Source organism: Populus euphratica, unplaced genomic scaffold, assembly GCF_000495115.2.
Source record: "Populus euphratica unplaced genomic scaffold, PopEup_1.0 scaffold34.1, whole genome shotgun sequence".
Lineage (NCBI taxonomy): Eukaryota > Viridiplantae > Streptophyta > Magnoliopsida > Malpighiales > Salicaceae > Populus > Populus euphratica.
The window spans coordinates 378,963-397,197 of NW_011499883.1; the positions used below are offsets into that span (position 1 = coordinate 378,963).

General features: G+C 31.9%; 1 protein-coding gene and 1 pseudogene across 2 annotated transcripts; both read right to left on the minus strand.

The window, feature by feature from the left end:
* Positions 1–251: 251 nt before the first annotated feature.
* Positions 252–3,586, minus strand: LOC105129754 (malate dehydrogenase, glyoxysomal-like; annotated as a pseudogene).
* A 2,921-nt stretch (positions 3,587–6,507) lies between these two features.
* LOC105129753 (mRNA splicing factor, thioredoxin-like U5 snRNP) lies at positions 6,508–12,633 on the minus strand. 2 transcript variants are annotated; one of them, XM_011031957.1, is made up of 5 exons: positions 12,400–12,633; positions 11,560–11,701; positions 11,296–11,453; positions 11,141–11,207; positions 6,508–6,751 (listed from the first exon to the last, which is right to left on the minus strand). In XM_011031957.1, the coding sequence occupies exons 2-5, from the start codon at positions 11,695–11,697 to the stop codon at positions 6,653–6,655; spliced, it is 462 nt and encodes a 153-aa protein (XP_011030259.1). In that variant the 5' UTR covers positions 11,698–11,701; positions 12,400–12,633; the 3' UTR covers positions 6,508–6,652. The 2 variants fall into 2 exon arrangements, with proteins under 2 accessions (XP_011030259.1, XP_011030258.1); XM_011031956.1 differs by having other exon boundaries at positions 11,560–11,729; positions 12,400–12,632.
* Between the last annotated feature and the right edge of the window lie 5,602 nt (positions 12,634–18,235).

Genomic DNA, 18,235 nt, shown 5'->3' on the forward strand with positions numbered 1-18,235 from the left:
CAATGGCAGCTACTGCTTGCTGCCCTTGGCAGCACACTCTCTCCTACATTTCTCACGTATTTGGCTCTACTACATCTCTCATTTTTCTCTCTAACATATACATCTATTTATAGGCATTCATGGAGGCTATTCTTGGTTTGTTGTCAACATTGGTGCCCACCAACTCTAGCTCATTCAACAATGGTGGCTACCAATAGTCAATAGTTGGTGCCATCCATTTGTTGCACATGAAATGGCAACTAACCTAGCAAGTTTCGTATCGGCTTTCAATAGAGTTGATTTCCAATAGGTCCGGATACAAGAAACTACTCATTTAACTCTGCGTAATTTGCTTTACTTGGATTGAAACTATTTCCTGATGAAGAAAACCCCCTTCTGAATGCTTTCTGCCAACTCTTTTTTAGCCCTTTCCAACCCCACCCTGTTAAAAATATAGTTAAAAAGGTGAATATTTTTGTTGGTTGTCTTTTACCAACAAAGGAAAGCCAGTGGAGTGGTAAAATGTTTTCTTCATACCTCTCATATTCGTTTAGGGGACCAAGTTGATAGACTTCCTCGGCTCCTCTGCGGCCAAGTCGTACCTTGGTTGCGAAGAATGGGAGTTCCGTCACCTACTATAAACAATATGCTTCATTATTGAAAGGTTAAACTAGCAAGTGTGAAGATTCTTACAAAGAAAGGCATCCAAAAAAAAAATACCTCAGAAGCTACAAATGCACATTCCATAACACCAGCATCTCCCCTCAAGCCACGAAGGCAGGCATCTGCAAATTTAACAGCAGCATACGCCTGCACAATTGCATACCCTTGTCTTTGTTTTGGTTCAATGAGTCCACTAGGTTTGGAATTTTATAATTCACTTTTGTAATCAAAGTTGCAGAATGAAGAAAAGAAAAGAAAGGAGGAGATTAGAGATAGATTGGCTAACCATTGACAGTGTTGCAGAGCCGACCCCAGCTTTCGCCTGCCAATAACAGGGACATTGTTTAATGTAGTTCAACCAATCTATTACATCCAAATGGAAAGGAAGCATACAAGAAGTTTGAGGAACTTGTATGTTGGGAACCATGAACTCAAGAACAATTGCATTAAAAAAATTGATGAAAATAGGATGCAGAGAGATGATACACGTGATAGCATGAAAAAGAGAACTCAATTCCTGCAGACACTGTGGCATTTTGCATTGAGTTGGCAATCATGATTTGGCGATCATCATGACAAAAACATGCAGTGCCGTATAAGAAATCGAAATCTAAAAAAACAAAAGAGAAATCATTGCTGAGAATGATATTGCGAACTACAATTATAGCTTTAAAAATCCGCAATAATGTGCAGTTGTGAGATTGGATGCCATCTAGGAGTGTACTTCAACATGTCTAGCAGTTAGTGAAAGGAGAATGAAATGGTGAAGTTTGGGAGCGTTGGACTTCTTGATCAGAAACAATGCAATAGATGAAATTAGTAAAACTGTTCTTCAATAAAAATATCAATTCTAGTAAGCTCAATCAAAGAAACCACCATCTTTGTCCATTTCGCTCCCGGGATTTTACACTCAATCTACAATAACAAGCTGCTATAGGATATGCTTATCCATATCAGACCACTGAGATGTTACCAGAAAGGTGGTAATTATTAGAGAATAATATAAATAATATCTTGAAATTTCACCTAATAATTTAAGTTATTAAATTGAAATTATTTTTTAACATGATCCTTTAATGATAAGTGGTCATAAATTCAAATCTTATTATTTATATTTATTTAATAAAAATTAAATATAAATTGATGTGGACTTATACAAGTTTAAGTCCATTATTTAATAAAAATTAAATATAAATTGACGTGGACTTATACAAGTTTAAGTATAAGTCCAAAAAAGCTTTAACTGGTGTGTTTCTTTAACAGTTACAGTTTGTATCTTAAACATTGGCTGATTCTTTTTCTTTGTCCAAGCACATGACTTCAAAAAACGCTTGGAAGGATGGTCTAATAACACCCCGTATTGCAATTCCACGTGCTCCAAGAAAAGAAAAGTAAAAAAAAATACCTGAACAACCTCCGTTCCACCATCTTGAATTCGTTTGGTCAGGTGAAGGAGGCAGGAGGCTTAACCTGCAAAGAGTGAATCAATTCATTTCAAAATGTGCCAATTTTTTTAGCGGTAGCTTTAAACATCTAAATTAACATTGAAATGTTTGGTAAGACAATCTACGAAACCTGTGACAGAAGAGGCAAAATTGTGACTCCAGCATGGCCTCCAACAACGGGAACATCAACTTCCTTAGGATGAAGTCCCAGAACTTCTGCCTGCGAGGAAATCACAGGAGGAAGTAGAAAACTTACAAATGACTGTAATAGAAAGCACAAAAGCTCCACCTGGCGCTTTGCCAGCAGGACTATATGTGCAAGAAACTATTAGATAGTTCAATTTTCAGATTAGATACCACGAATGTGTTTGCTCTCACAACATCAAGCATTGTAACTCCTAGAAGTCGCTTTGGATCATAAGTTCCAGCTTTCTTGAAAACCTCTGCTGCAATTGGAACTGTAGAATTGACTGGATTACTGATCAAGTTGACAATTGCATTCGGGCAGCACTTTGCAATTCCTTCGCAAAGAGTTCTGACGATCCCAGCATTGATGTTGAATAGATCATCTCTAGTCATTCTAGGCTTCCTTGGCACGCCAGCAGGTATGATCACAAGGTCCATCCCTGTAAGAGCATTCTCAAGCTGCGGCTGCCCTAGGAAACCCCGAACCTAGAAAACCAAATAGTGTAGACTACCAGACTGTAACTATTAAATACTTTCTAGCCTACATGATAAAGTTTTAATTCATGAATAAAACATCTGTTAATAATGAATCCCAATTCCAAATCAAGAACATTACAATTCACAGATACAAGGATTGCCTTACTTCATAATTAGACATGACTACACATATGCAAGATAAAAAAATGAAAAACATAGTTAATGATGGGTTAATAATTACCACAGCGCCAGTGTCCATGTGACCAATATCAGCAGTGACACCAGGAGTGTTGACAACATCATAAAGATGAAGAACAGAGACCAAAGGATTCATCTTCATAAGCATCGCAAGAGGCTGACCAATTCCTCCAGCAGCACCCAAGATAGCGACTTTGAACCCTGGTGCCCCTCCTTTCGCTCTGCAATCAGCTCTCTTCAAAACACAGCTTTCCTCCGTCTATTGAAACACAAACCACAAATCTTTCTCAACAAAAAAAAAGTATCCAACTTTCTTGAAAATCATATATAGGGATATGCACATATAACAAGTATATTAACTATAAAACAAGTGAAAAGATGAAACAAAAAGAAGGACCTGGGAATTTGGAGGTTGGAGATGAGCTGATATCCTTGCAATCCTTTGGCTGGCCACTCCGATGGACTCCATAGCTATCAGCGTGTTTTGCAAGACTGGGAGGTCAGGAGTTGTTTTGGCGTCACAGGACACACATGATCAATGAATGGATTTATAACTCCTATAAATTAATTTTTGGAGATAATGACATAATTGGCGGATATAATTTTTGAGGAAAGGGAGGCAAGAAGGTGACATGTTTTTTGTTTTAAATGCTATTATATTCTTAGAAACAAGTTTTTGGACCCTTATCCTCTGGATGTCTCAGATTGTCTGCCTGTGGCTGTAATACTTTTCTTCTTTTTTATTTTCCAAGTGTTCAAAGATTTATTGAATAGATCATTATTTCTTATTACCAGAGAATGCATTCAATTTTATCTTGATGATGGTTTGTGATAAAATATTACTAAATTCTGAATTCTATTGTTTCAGACTGACTAATTGCTTAATGTGATGGAAAAAAATGTATCCACTACTAGTGAACAGTTCACGAGATATTTTTTATTATGGTTTTTTTATGAGATCCCTCTTTGTTGTAACGTTGTGTGGAAATCTCAGAGGACCGATCATTGTATGTTAAACTTCCATTAATGCTTCCAGCACACAAGAAATTAGGTTCCCCAATCCACCAAACATTGTTGGGGATTCCATCAATTCTTGGGGACAAAGAAAGAAGAAACAAGAAGTAAATGAAAATTTGAGTCTTTAATTGTAAAATAAATAATAAACATGGCGTACATAGGATAAATATGCAAAAAAAAAGAAGCTCCACAACATATATAGGTCTCTCACAATGACGAAAAGCAATTGCATTTATTCATCCAAACAATACTTTTAAACGAAAGTCGAGTTGCCCAAGCTCCCTCTTGATCTTCACTTGAAAGGAGTTAAAGACTTTCCACCGCCAATACTTGAAGTAGTTCTAAGCTTAACCTTGGCACAGTCAATGTAATCCGTAAACTTATCTTTTCCTGAGCTAGCATGTTGGTTTTCATGTCCAGCACCTGACAAAGTCCTCTTAAGCTTAATCTTTGTACGATTGATGTAGTCAGTGAATATATCTTCAATGTGCATCCCTAGCTTTTTGCTACCTTCTTCCAACTTGTTATGCTGAGGTGATTCAACCTTGGGATTATCGGCTTTGTTTCCTTGGCTAGGACCTTGCAGCACAGCCATGCTTGATGCTTTAGCTTCAGGTTCCATCCTGGAAGCAACTTGGCTGTTCTTTGGAATGGAAGGAAGTGGAGTAGTAGCTAACTTGGATTTACCATTTGCTGGCACACCCTGGCTTGAAAAATCGAAGTTGACAGGAACTATTTCTGCTTCTTCTCTATTCCTAAGAGTGTCATGGCTTTTGGCACCCTCTGCAGACTTGCGATGTTTTCTTGGAGAACACGTTCGGGATTGGGTCTCAATGATTTTCTTAGAACGAGAGGGTGGTTGTGATGAATTTGGAGCAGGTCTAGCAGGCCTAGGATCTTGTGGGCGAGTTGAGACGCGGCGAATTGCTCGGAAAGCTGGAGAGACAGAAACTGCTTTGTAAATTTTTTCACACAAATCCTTGGGGCAGCTCCTGCTATTCCTTTCCATGGTGAAGGATACCAAGTGAAGAATATGGTTTCTTTCTGTTCAGTGATATGAGTGAAAATATCTAGATGCAACTGTAATTCAGGGGGGCTGAAGGGCTTGGGTTTTATTTTAGCATAAACTGGAATATGGAGGAGAAATCTAGGGCCCGAAGCACTTTAGTTTGGTCTGCAAATAATAATATTTAGAGCCCATCCCTGTGATCTAGTGTGAAAATCAGCTGTGCTTGTTAGATTATTTGATGGGGGGCATTACAACCAAAGATTCCTATCAATTAGAAAGACAAACAACTTTCTGAGATTTTCAAAATGATGTGATGGTGAGGGATCGTATTCCCCTCTCTTTTTTTTCTCTTTGTAAAGCTAGAATCTGACTAAAACTCCAGAGATGTTAAGACTTTCTAGCTGTTCCACACATTCGAATAATGATACATGCTGCCGTTTGAAGACTTCACCTAAGCAACAAGGCATCAGATTCAGCTTGATGTCACTCCGCTCAACTTTGCTCGCAATTTCAGGGTTGATGCCCTACCCTTTTTGTTTTTTCTGCATCTGTGCAGTGCCTGTGTTTTGATGGCCATTGGATTTGAATCCATTAAATCTCTTTTTACTATTTTATTCAAATTCAATGACATAAAAATAGTCGATTTGATCCTTCAGATTTAGGAAGGGTGCATTCAAACCATTATTTATCTAGACTATATCATAAGATTTTTGTTAACTTCCATATCAAATAAATGTGATGAAAAAAAAAAATTATTGCCTGCTCAAAGAAAAAGGAATCCGCTTTCTGTCCTGTGCTACTAAAAGGTATTCTGGGGGTACAAACAACGTAACTCATGCTGAATGAGTTCTGTAACAGAGATAGGTTAATGAAAAAACCAGTGATGCTTTTATTTCTCAAACAAGATCCATTCTTCCTTCAGGTGTGTGTGCCAGCTGCTCGTAAAAAGTGCTGCATCGATCCCATCTTTCAAGCTAAAACATGCTCTCATGCTCTTGCATCCCAATCCATTTTTGGGGATCAACCGAAGCAATCCCTAATCCTCCAAGTTGTAATTATTTGATGGGTGACCTGCAGTATTGCTATGATGTGGCAGACTTTTAAGCAACCCTATTGGAGAACTGCGTTTCTGCATTGTGGACTAGATGCTTACTATGATAGAAACATACTGGTATTTGGTTATTAACAAAAGGGGGAATAAAAATGGCAGTTGTAATGATGACAAGCTCAAACACTTGACACTCCTAGGAGTGCAACAGTTTCAGTTTCTCAAGTTATTTTCTACGATGGTTTTCGCTGTCAAATTGGAGCCATAAATAATTACTTGGTTGAGTGTGTTAACCAGCTGATGATTGGTTTTCATCTTTTAATAACTTCCTCTACATTGTTATTTAACAGTTTTTCAGACAAGCAGTTGAGGTTCATGATTCTAGGTAGAACAAAAGGAAGTAACTTCATTTTAAAGGTAGCGAAGTCCTTTTGCCTGAAGATCACCTTTATTGTCAAGGGAGCCAGATGAGAAATAGAGGACAGTGAACAGCGAATAGTAGAAAAATCCTTCCACGATAAAAGTCTACTATCATTTACAGCCTTGACGAGAATTTCACTGGCTGTTAAAACATTAGAGTGGCAGGATAGTGCGAGTATAGAAATTATACAGAACCTAAAGAGACCGCCTTTACAAGTTTTTGTACAACAACTCATATTTTGGTATCCGCTCCGGGGGCAGGGGGCAATTAGCGATCAGCTTGCCTTTCATGGCTGCTCTGAATATGGCCTGTAAGAACAGGAAACAAGTTTTTATAAGATAATATCAAGTACAATCTGCAACTGATCCCATCATATTCAAGAAAAGATTTAAAGATCAAATATCCTTTCTGAAAAAAGAAACCGGTTTCATGTGTGACCAACTGCAGAAGAACTTGTACAGACGTACAATTAAATACAACACACTGCAGCTGACACGGTGCAATTGCAGTACAGCTCAACAATAACCAAGTTTGAGGACTAGTCCGTTGCCTCCATTGTTAATTTCATTATGAAGGTCTCCTCTATAACGAACATTTATTCCTCAAAGTTTCAATACTTAAAAACAGTCTCCCATTCAATTAACAAACTCAGACACATCCAAGGAGGAGAGAGAATAGTTAATTGCAGGGTCTTGTCAAAATAGCATCCAAGTAAAACATCTAATATTTGCATCACTTCACACCAAATTAAAACCAAGGAATTAATAGCAAAACCTGAAAGCAAATAAATATTGGTTCTCAGTGCTCTTCGCGCGCAAGGTTCTTAAAATTTGGGAAGACAGCTACACAAACCCTGAAGAAACCTCGGCCGCTCTGAGTTTTTTTTTTTTTTTTTTTTTTGTTCTTCCTGATAGTTGCATAACATTAACTTTATGGTCTTTTGATTTGGTAACTAAGTTACCTGTTATTCTTAATATATCATACGCCTAATAATGCAGGACAGATTTGGGATTTGTGTCCTACAAAGGATTCATGGTGGTGGCTATGGTTTGTTATTTTTAAAATCAGAGTAGAATGTAGCTTGTTTAGAAAGAAATAACAAGAAATCAAGCTGTGAACCGTAGGTTGCAGCACTGTAGCGGCAGAACTTCAAAGCAATGGAGAAGAATTATGAGAAAATAGATAAGCAAGAGATAGGAGAAGAAACTGACAAACCGTAGGCACCATGCCTTCAAATTCTCAATTCATTTCATAATAACTCGACTATGCTAAAAAAAAATAACATTTCTATGTAGAGACTGGACTCCTTAAAAGACTAGGATTACTAATCCTTACTTGAATTGGAAAGAAAAACAGAAATAAACTATAAAAAATTAAAACACCAACTTCCTAAATAAGAATAGACTTTGAGTAATCCTGCTTACAAAATAACTGATGACTCAAAACTATGAAACCCAAACACTAAAAATCCACAAGAACACTTAATTTTTTTTACCAAAAAGACTTCTTGTTTAATTAAAAATCACTTAATGTTGAGTTTCAAAAGTGGAGTGTTTCTCTAAGTATAGCATAGCTACTCCACAGTTCTCTTTGAAAACCTCAACTCTGTTGAGTTTGGGGCAGTACCTAGGAAAACATCACCCTTAAATCTATGTGCTTGATGAAGAATGAATAACCTGGCAACCTCTTCAACTTTGACAACAAAAGATCATTATGTGGCCTAAGCTTAAATTTCTTTCGATTTAATAAGGAATCATGCTGCATCCTTCAATCAAACAATCATGGACGACCCAAAAGAATATGGCAAACCCTAAGAGGAAGGACATCACAATGCACTTCATTAACAAATCCACCAGGTTTATGAGTAACTAAGCATCTTTCTTCAAGTTGCCAATTAGTGTTATTCACCCAAATGACTTTATATGGTTGAGGGTGAGGTTCTGTCTTCAAACCTATAACTTCTTGACAGCCTCTTCAGATACGATGTTAGCACAAGTACCCAAATCCATGATCACAGTGTTAACTCTCGAGTTGAATATAGAAATATGTCTCCAATTGTCATTATCTTCAACAACCTCATAAGTTGCAAGCATGGGTCAAAACACTAAACATTGGAATCCAATTTCCAACTTTGATTGTCATCTTCTTCAACATTGGAATCTGATTTCCAATTTTGAATGTTTATCTGCATCCATCTCAACAAATAACTTCTTCAAATTCTTCCTCGTTGACGGCTTCCAAGGCTTGTCCTTTATTAGGAAGTGAAAGCACCTTACTAGGACATTCAAAAGAAAAGCAGCTGAAGCCCCTATACTTGAAACATCAACCAGATTCGTTTCTATTTTTGATGCCATAAGGCAATAGAAAACGGTATTTTACACTTCTTTCTTTCCCTTCGAATTTGATCAACTGCTTCCTTGAGATGAATAGGGAATATTAGGGTGGGTGGACTTGTGAATAGAGTGGGAAATTCCTTGAGATTTATCAGCAGAATTCTCCATAATGAAGCCAATAGCTAACTTTTCATTCCTACCAGGGGATGTGGCTGGAATCTCATGGAAGTCTTCTTCCTCAATCTTAAAAGCAACTTGAGCTGCATCAGCCATTGAATAAAAGCCTACAAGCAGCTAAACTGAAGGAATTTGTGAAATATTGCCCTTCTAGATACAATAGAAATCATGACATCTTCATTCCAGTTGAAGTTCTAACCTTGTTAGGCAGAAAAAAAATGTTAGTGTACGTGTCAAATACACAAAAGTTGAAATATTTCCCACCAAACATTAGTTGTTCCTTTCAGCTCCAAAAAAAAAATCACCCACCCCTCAAGTGATACCATTTAAAGAAACTTTCCAGACCAGGTAAATTATCAAGAAACACCTTAGGATTGTTCTCCACAAAAGTGCCTAACATCAAGCTTAATACCTTTATAATAGGAATGGTCCTAAAAAGAATATTTAACAAAGCTATTCACAAATATGATCCAGGTATGACAATGCTTAAATCTACAGAATTCAGAGAAATCCTAATCCAAGAAGGAAAACCAACTAGCACAAGAAAAACTAAAGCGAACTCCTAAACTATGAAGGAAAAGACTACTAATCAATAACTAATAATAAAAATCTTTGCTCTGTAAAATGACAGAAATACACCTGTCAAGGGACTATTCTTCATCTATTCCCCTTGACTTTGAAAAACTCAGCTCCGACATGTTCGTTGATTGGTGCATCGTGCAAAGTACACAATTCATCTTTTGGAATTCTTGAGCAGTAAACCAAATGCTTCAAAATAGCTGTATACCTCTCCATTTAAACAAGTATTTTTGTTATCCTCCATGTACATGCTGGTCTTGAATAACACACTCAATTTCTTGAAGATAAATGATTATAAGTTTCACCACCACCATCTTGATGTCCATGATAAATACTTAGATCCAAAAAAAATGGAATATTGGGTTGATGTGTAATTCCAAGGAAAGATCCATGAGATAAACATTCTCACCTAACTACTTAAATACTTGAAATGCCCTCGGCTTTCTCAAATGAAGCTATTGATATGTACCCCTTGGTGGAACCATAACTAAATCACTCTTTAAATTCAACAAATCTTCTACGCAAATCAACTGCCATTTTATACCTTTCATTGTTGTCCTGTATCCTTTTCCACACATCAGCATGTATCTCTTGAATGTGCTTAGCAAAGGAGTCACCATCTTCACTAATAGGAGAAAATGTAGGCAAAGAAGGTCTATAGGCTGTCTTGGTTTCAACCAATTCACAACCTCAGTTGTTCTTCTAGTAAAGCAGTTGAAGGAGCTATTAAAATCAAATTCAGCTCGTCGTAGGATTCTGTCTCATGATGCTAGATGATCATAATTAGGCCTCATAATAGAATTCCAAGGCTTCAATTAACAACTTCAGCTCATCTATTGATTTGAGGATAAAGAGCTAAAGAGTGTTAGTTGAGTTGACATGTATTAGTTGTATATAGCTGTCAATTAGTTAGTTGATTTTTTGCCTAAATTTTAGCTCCTAGGTTGTAGTCTATTTAATTGTATAGATGACTTATCTAAATGAGTGATATGTATATTGTATAAAGACCCCTTAGTGATATGAAAAAAAACATCATCCAACCTAATTCTATTTTTCAATTTGGTATCATAGCTTTAGGCTAAGGGTCCTAACTCAATTTCTTGACAAGATTCTGTCTGCATCTTCATTTTTTTATCCAGTAGCCATTGCTGACACTGTCTTGCCTTTTTTTTTCCTTGCAAACGCTTCATTCAACCCTAGTCTTCTTTGTCTAAAGAGCAAGCAATTATGTCCAACAGCAACAAAGTCCTTGCAGAAATCAATTAGCATCCCTTTTCACACAGTAAGAAATTCACAACTTGTGGGAACAATTAGCACCTTGCCGGTTTGCCCCTAACCTAGTCCAGTACCAACTGGCAATCATCAATCATAATATATAACCTATAATAATCAAGAGATCCAATACAAGAAACTAGTGAACGCAACTGAAAGGCAAATCAAATTCCATGGTATGTCCTCAAGCAGACATTAAATCAGCTATTTCATTATTAGTTTAAATCAAAATATTTATACCAGTGCGTGACTTTCAGTTCTCACAAGTGCATGTTGGATACACAAACTCAAAGTGGTAAACAAATAAAGGGAAATTAACTAAGAAAACAAGCATACCTCAACTACATCAATAAAATCTTGTTTTCTGTGAAAAGCACCAACCCATTTAGTGTGATCTGCAGTCCTGAATCAACAATGCAGATACACTAATTATCATTACAAAATGGAAATGAAAAATTAAATTTCCCTTATAGGGTGGGGGGAAATTGTACCCAGAATCCATTTTCATATGATGAGCGTTGAAGAAGAAAACAGTAGAAGGAACCAAAGTTATGTCAAAATAGTTGACGTAAACTTGAACATCCTCCGAATCAATGTCTACCAAGACTATTGTTGCAAATTTTGAAACCTCACGAGCTGATTTCGATAACTGCAACTTGGAAACAATAGTTTAATTTGTGTGTGTGTGTGTGTGTGTGAGAGAGAGAGAGAGAGAGAGCACGGAGTGCTAAAAGCAAGGGAGAGGGGGATCATACAATGTCATCGAGATGGAGACAAACAGGATCAGAGGCGCGGCCGAAGCGGAGGACAAGGACCTTGTCGATGGCATCTCTGATAACGCAGTCGATCTCTTTTTTCTTTGTAAGCAGCATTGTTGATAGGTAATCACTCATCTTTCTTTATTGATGGGTCAAAGGAAAATACGCTGTATGAACATCCAAAGAATCAAAACTTTGACTAACAATCCTATTATCCATGGTTTTCATTGAGGCTAGAAATTTAATAATGATAGTGTACAAGAAACAATCTTGAAAAAACAGAATGCATTCAGCTGAAAACACACTCCTCGTCATCGAAAAAAATGCATTATATGGAGCCCAATTCTTGCAGGGATCTACTTTCCCCAATTCTAGGAATCCATCAAATTCAGCATAAACAAAATACTCACGGTGTGATCAATCAGCACTCAAAGTTAAATTAAAAACTAACAATATTGCAACTTCACCACACAAAGCAGCGCTAAATCATGAATTACTAACAGCTTATTCGGAAGCCAATACTCATTAAATAATTACAAATTTTCCACTCTAGTCCATGTGAAAATCATAATAAATGTATTATTAAAACCTAATAATCCAAATACAATAAAACATTTAAACCCTATGTCACTAAAGAAGTAACATTGCTGCGAACAAAAGTCGAGAAATTCAAAACCCTAACCAACGGTCTTTTTTGGAAACAGAGGAATAATAGAGAGGGATATAAGAAAATAAAGCAAAAGGTATCGAATCTAAAAACAGTAGCTCAAACAAACAGACCCGTGCACATGCATCCAGTGCGATAAAAAGATAGAAAAGAGAGAAATAGAGACTTGCCTGAGAGAGGAGACAGCTGCGGGAGAAAGCGGATAGAGTAGAGAACTGGTATCAGAGAGGCGGAGAGGGAGGGTGGCAGCGGGCGGGGGAGATCGAGGGAGGAGACAATCATATCCCAAGTGTTTCTTATAAATATGTTAGTAGAAAATAATTTTCTCAAATATTTTCATGTCTACTGTAAACTAATTTCTGCATGAAAATATGTTCATAGATAATAATTTTCTTAAGTAAAGAGGTCCAAAGTTTAAAGTTTAGTTTTTAAATCTGATTTGGTTTAAGATTCAGATTTTGGTTTTAATTAAATTATTTAGGTTAATTTTTTAAATTAAAATAATATTATTTTAATAAAAAAATCAACAAATTATAATTATATTACAATTAAATTTTATCAGGTCAACATGTTAAATTATTATAAATTTTTATTTTATTTTTTAACTTGATTTGAATTCAATTTCAAATTTGCGAAGTTAAGATTTACCAAGCTGAATTTAAATTATTATAAATTTTTATTTTATTTTTCAACTTGATTTGGATTCAATTTCAAATTTGCGAAGTCAAGATTTACCTGCGAAGCTGAATCTCAAAACTATAGTTTAAAGTTTTAATTTTTTGTTAAAAATAAGTGGTTTTCTTAAAAAATATTATGCAAAAAACACATAAAAAAATTCCTTGAATAAATTTTATTTTTTATAGCTTGTTTGTATGTGGAAGTAGTTTGAAAATCATTTTATTTATATTAAATGAAAAGGAAATATAAAGTAAGAATATGGGAAGAGTAATGCTGGTGATGCAAAATTATCTTTTATGTATTTACAGAGATTTGTTAATGTGTTTTTAGTCATTAAGAGAACAATTTTCTCTTTTCATAGATTTCCAGCAAACTTCTGTTAAAAGATAAGCTTATTTTCCTACTGGTTTGCAAAGCTTAAGCATGCCTTATCCGTCCTTTTAATTCTATATAGGGCTTGGCTGGACTCTCTCGGGCCTTCCCTCTTATAATTGTTTTATTTTTTATATTTTAAAATCAAATTATTTTTAAATAAAATAATTATAATGATATTTTAATAGTCATATAATGATATCATATATGAATTTAATATGTGTATTTAAAAAAAAAGATTCTTGAATATTCAATTAGAATAAAATATTTATTTTTTATTTTTAATTGTGATGTTTATTACAATTCTCTCAGTTAATTATTCATTGTTTTCTCACATTGTGACATAAAAATTATCAAGACATTTTTTTTATTTTTTATTAAGAATTGTTTGTCAAATCATTATAAGTTTGTGTTCAAAAAATCATATTATGAGTAAAAAAGGTATTTTTTTTAATAAGAAAAAATACATAAACAAGGAAAGGTGTTTTTTACTAGATAGAATTTTAGAAAATAAAATCATAAAAAAATAAAAAAAATTGTCTGACATAATGATGTCTCTATAGTTTCTTGAAAAGAAAGGTCTTTTTTATGTGAAAGATGCTTTTTTACTTACCCTGTCATAAAAGAAATTGTCATTATGTACTGTAATTAACTTTCCAAGTAAATAAAGTACAAAAAAATATACATACATCCTATTTTTTTCCGATTAAAAAAATAATATCATTTTTTTCATGTACTTCTTCTGTATATTCACTAGTTATGTGATATTCCTTCATTATGTATCGGATATTTTTATTTATTATAAAAAATAATTATATATATATATATAGTTTTTTTCAAAACATTTCTATAGTTTAAAAAATCTAATTAAAAATTAAAAATTATATACATAAATATAATCAAATAAATCAAGAATTATGTATATAAATAAAAAAATAAAAAATTATTAATAATATCTAAAAATAAAACTTCAAAAACTGAGAGACAGTCATAAATCAAGATGTTTAATCTTGAAAGATAAAATTTTTATCCAGTTATGTTTACTAGATTTGTTTATTAAATTTTATTTATTTAAGCAAATAATAATAGAAGAAAAAAATATTATATAAGATTATACATATTAAAAAAAAATTATTTTTTAAAAGTAAAGTTCATCCATTTAAAAGATAAAAAAAAATTATAGATGAATGAAAAAAAATCTTCAAATTTAAATGCATAACTAAAAAAAGTAATAATCATTTAAAAGACTCTTAAAACAAAATGAAAAAGAGAAAGGGTACTGATTTAAATATAAATTTAAAAATTAAAGAAAAAATCATAAAATATAGTGATTTAAAAAAAAAATTAAAAAGTAGCAAAATGCAAGCATTGTTGGCCTAGCTGCCTAATCCATTTTATCAGAGCCTATGTAATTGGGTTTTTAATTCTTTTTGCAATCTCTAATTTTTTTTGAAAAAAATCAAACAACATGTTATTAGATTTGTCCTAAGTCCAGCCACTTACTAGAAATTAGAGTTTAAGTTTTTTTACCTTAAAAATTTATTTTCAATTTATTTTACTTATAAAACATTATAAAAATTATGATAAATCTATCTAGCCTTAAAAACATAAATCAACCTAAATTCAAAAATTAACCCAAGAAATATTTTTTTCACAAACTTTAAGGGTAAAAAAATACCTAATATAAACTCTTTTCTTCAAATAAAATGATTTGACACAAATATAATTCATTTTAGTAACCTAAATTGGTATCAATAACTATTTGTTTTCTCTATCGATGAAATCTAGTGACCTCTCTTTCTTTCCTCTCTTAATCAGGAACTAAAAAAATAATCAAAATTAAATTAAAAAAATATTAAGGTATTAAAGTTGTATAATTTGCATGATTTTTAAAGTTCAAATACTAAAATGCATCTTTTGAAAAACTTATGGCATGGCATCTGTATTTGATATCTTTTTCATTTCGAATACTCTTTTTTTAATCTTACTGTTTCGTAAGAAATCAAAATTAATTGGTTTTTCGATGACCTCTTCTTCTTCTTTCTCAAACAGAAACTAAAAAATCAAAAATAAATTTTTATACCAAAATTGAATAAGAAAAATATTGAGGTACTAAAATTGTATAATTTGTGTAATTTTTAAAGTTCAAAAATAAAATTGCATCTTTTAAAAAACTTATGGCATGTCATCCATATTTGATATCCTTTTCATTTCGATCACTCTTGTTTCAATCTCATCTTTTTGTAAAAAATAAAAATCAATTAGTATTTAATTAAGACAAAATCACTAAAAAAATATTTGAGGATCAAATTAAACAGCCTTAAAATTTTGCACAACCTATCCCACAATAATAATTAAAATAATAAACAATGAAGTCTTGCATGGTGACAAACTCATACTTTTTAAAATAATACTTTATAGACTAGGATAGAAATAAGTAGCGTAACATATACAATAACATTAGCATCTATTATACTAAAAAGGTGGGATATACCCTAACTCTTATAGCCCTCATTTTTCTTTACAAAAAATATATTTTAAATTTTTTTAATTTAATTTTTTTTATTTTTTTTAAATTTTATCCTTTAATAATATATTGATTTAAATTAGTCTTTATAATTTATTTATAATTATTTTTATGAGGTTATTACAATCTCAAATAAATAACTTGATATTTGGTTGAAACTTAATTTGTGAGCATCTATATTTGTTATCATATCATTAAATGAAAAGAATAGTTAAAAAAATCAAAGTTCTTAAACATAATTCAATATTATGCTAGCTTCTTATCACATATTCAAATAAACATCATAATATTTTATTCATGTTTAATTTTATGAGTATTTATTTTTGTTATCATATCATTAAATAAAAGATAATTAAAAAAAAGAGTTGTTAAACTTAGGGCATCCAAATTTGGATCACAAGTTTTAAATATTAAACAACAAAACCTGAATCAATTCAATATGTCATCATTTCAACAATTAAAAAATATGTCATCTTATTTTTTAAATTAAATTATGTTTTTTACTGGTTGTTCGAGTTGTCTTTAAACCTTACAAGCTAATTGGGTCATATTGTGAACAACTTTTACATAAGTTAATTTTAAACTTAGATTGAGTAATGAAATAGAATGAGAGGTTTTAAGGTTAACATGCTGGGTTGAAGCCTTTTTTTTTCTCTTTTTTTTCTTTTTAAATTCCATTTTTTTTTCATTTTGATTGAATCCTTTATTGTGTTTTTTTCCATTAACATCATTCAACTTCATTTTAATTTAATCTTCGTAATTTATTTTAGTTTGCTTTTTATAAAATTATTATATTCTCAAATAAATGTCCTAGTATTTGACTAATACTCAATTTTATGAGTGTTATTTTTGTTATCATATCATTAAGTAAAAAAATAAAGTTGTCAGATCCAATGAAATTTATATTTGGATTGCGGTTTAACAAGTTAAGTCACGAAACTCAAGATAATTTAATATGTTATTATTTTAATATTAAAATAAAAAAATATCATCTTGTTTTTTAAGCCATACCACTTTTTTACTAATTATTTAGATTGTTTGTAAATTCATCAAATTATCTAAGTCATGTCAAAATAATTTTTATATCAATTAATTTTAAATATAAGTTAGGCAAACAATCACTTGAGAAATTTTAAAATTAATCTATTTCATTAAATTAAATAATAATACTAAATAGTTTCATGTACCCTAATTTTTTTTTTTCACGTTTATTTATTTTATTAAATCAATAACATAGAGTGTGCCTCTAAGCTAGTTATACTATGAAACCAATGCCACTTCTAATCTCTTGATACAGTGGTTTGAAACCAAGGGTCCAGAGTTCAAGCATTTGAACCATCACAATAGCAGTGACAACTACCATTAAATTTTCTTATAGTAAGCTTATCCAAGGTGAGAAGTCAGTTGGAGGAACTAAATTGGTAATATAGCTTTTTTAAATAGTGTTAATATAACATTTTTTTTTTGGTATATGCACTTCAATAAAAAAAAAATTATTTAGAAAAACTAATTGTATTTTAATATATTTGATATTGATAAAGCTATTAATAAATAGTAACTAATCAATACAACTCTAATCAAAACCTTTTTTTTTTTGCATAAAAATATATTAAATACACTTTTAACTCTTTTTACCAACAAGTAGTAATAGCTCTCTAATTTATAAATGTTATTTTGACTCTCTAATATAACTCTTTCCTCGAAGCTATAAAAGTAAGAGACGAAAGCCAAAATTTATTTTCCTTTTCTTCTAACTCTTTCCTTGAAGATGCCTGATAGTTTTTTCGTATAAAAAATTAAAATTAAGAATAACAATAATAACAAGAAGAAAAGCCATGTAGGGTGTTAAAGCATATTTTAGAAGATATTATTTGGAAGAGCTAATTTAATAATATGATTTTTTAAATATTATAAACATGATTATTTTTTTCATGTGCATTTCAATAATTATTTAGAATAGGTAAATATATTTTAATATATTTAATATACAACTATTTAAATAACTTAACATGATCTAATTGATTTGATGAGTTTAAAAATAACCCAAACGATTCTTAATTAATCTAATATTAAATGAAATAATTGAAATAAAATTAATTAAAAAAACAATTTAAGTCAACCCGAATGAACTTGTTAAACTCATGATATAAGTTATAAGATCAGAATAATTTAATAAAAATAAATAAAAAACATAGATTTTATAAAAATAAAAAAAAACTAATAAAAAAATATTATTATAATAAATAATATTTTATAATTGTTTTTTTATAAAAAAATAGTAAAATAACGTTTTACCTAGGATTCCACTTATAAGATGTAAAAGAAGCATTGAAAGCCAAAATAATATAATAAAAGAATCACCGAAAGAGTTAAAATAAGAAAGGGCATATTTCATTTAAAAAATTGGGCTTGGAATCTGAACATGATAC

Coding starts and splice junctions, on each gene's coding strand:
- LOC105129753 (XM_011031957.1), bottom strand. CDS start 11,697: ATGAGTGATTACCTATCAACAATGCTGCTTACAAAGAAAAAAGAGATC. Junction 11,454..11,559: donor GTCTCCATCTCGATGACATT/GTATGATCCCCC, acceptor TCCAAGTTGCAG/TTATCGAAATCAGCTCGTGA. Junction 11,208..11,295: donor CATATGAAAATGGATTCTGG/GTACAATTTCCC, acceptor TTGTTGATTCAG/GACTGCAGATCACACTAAAT.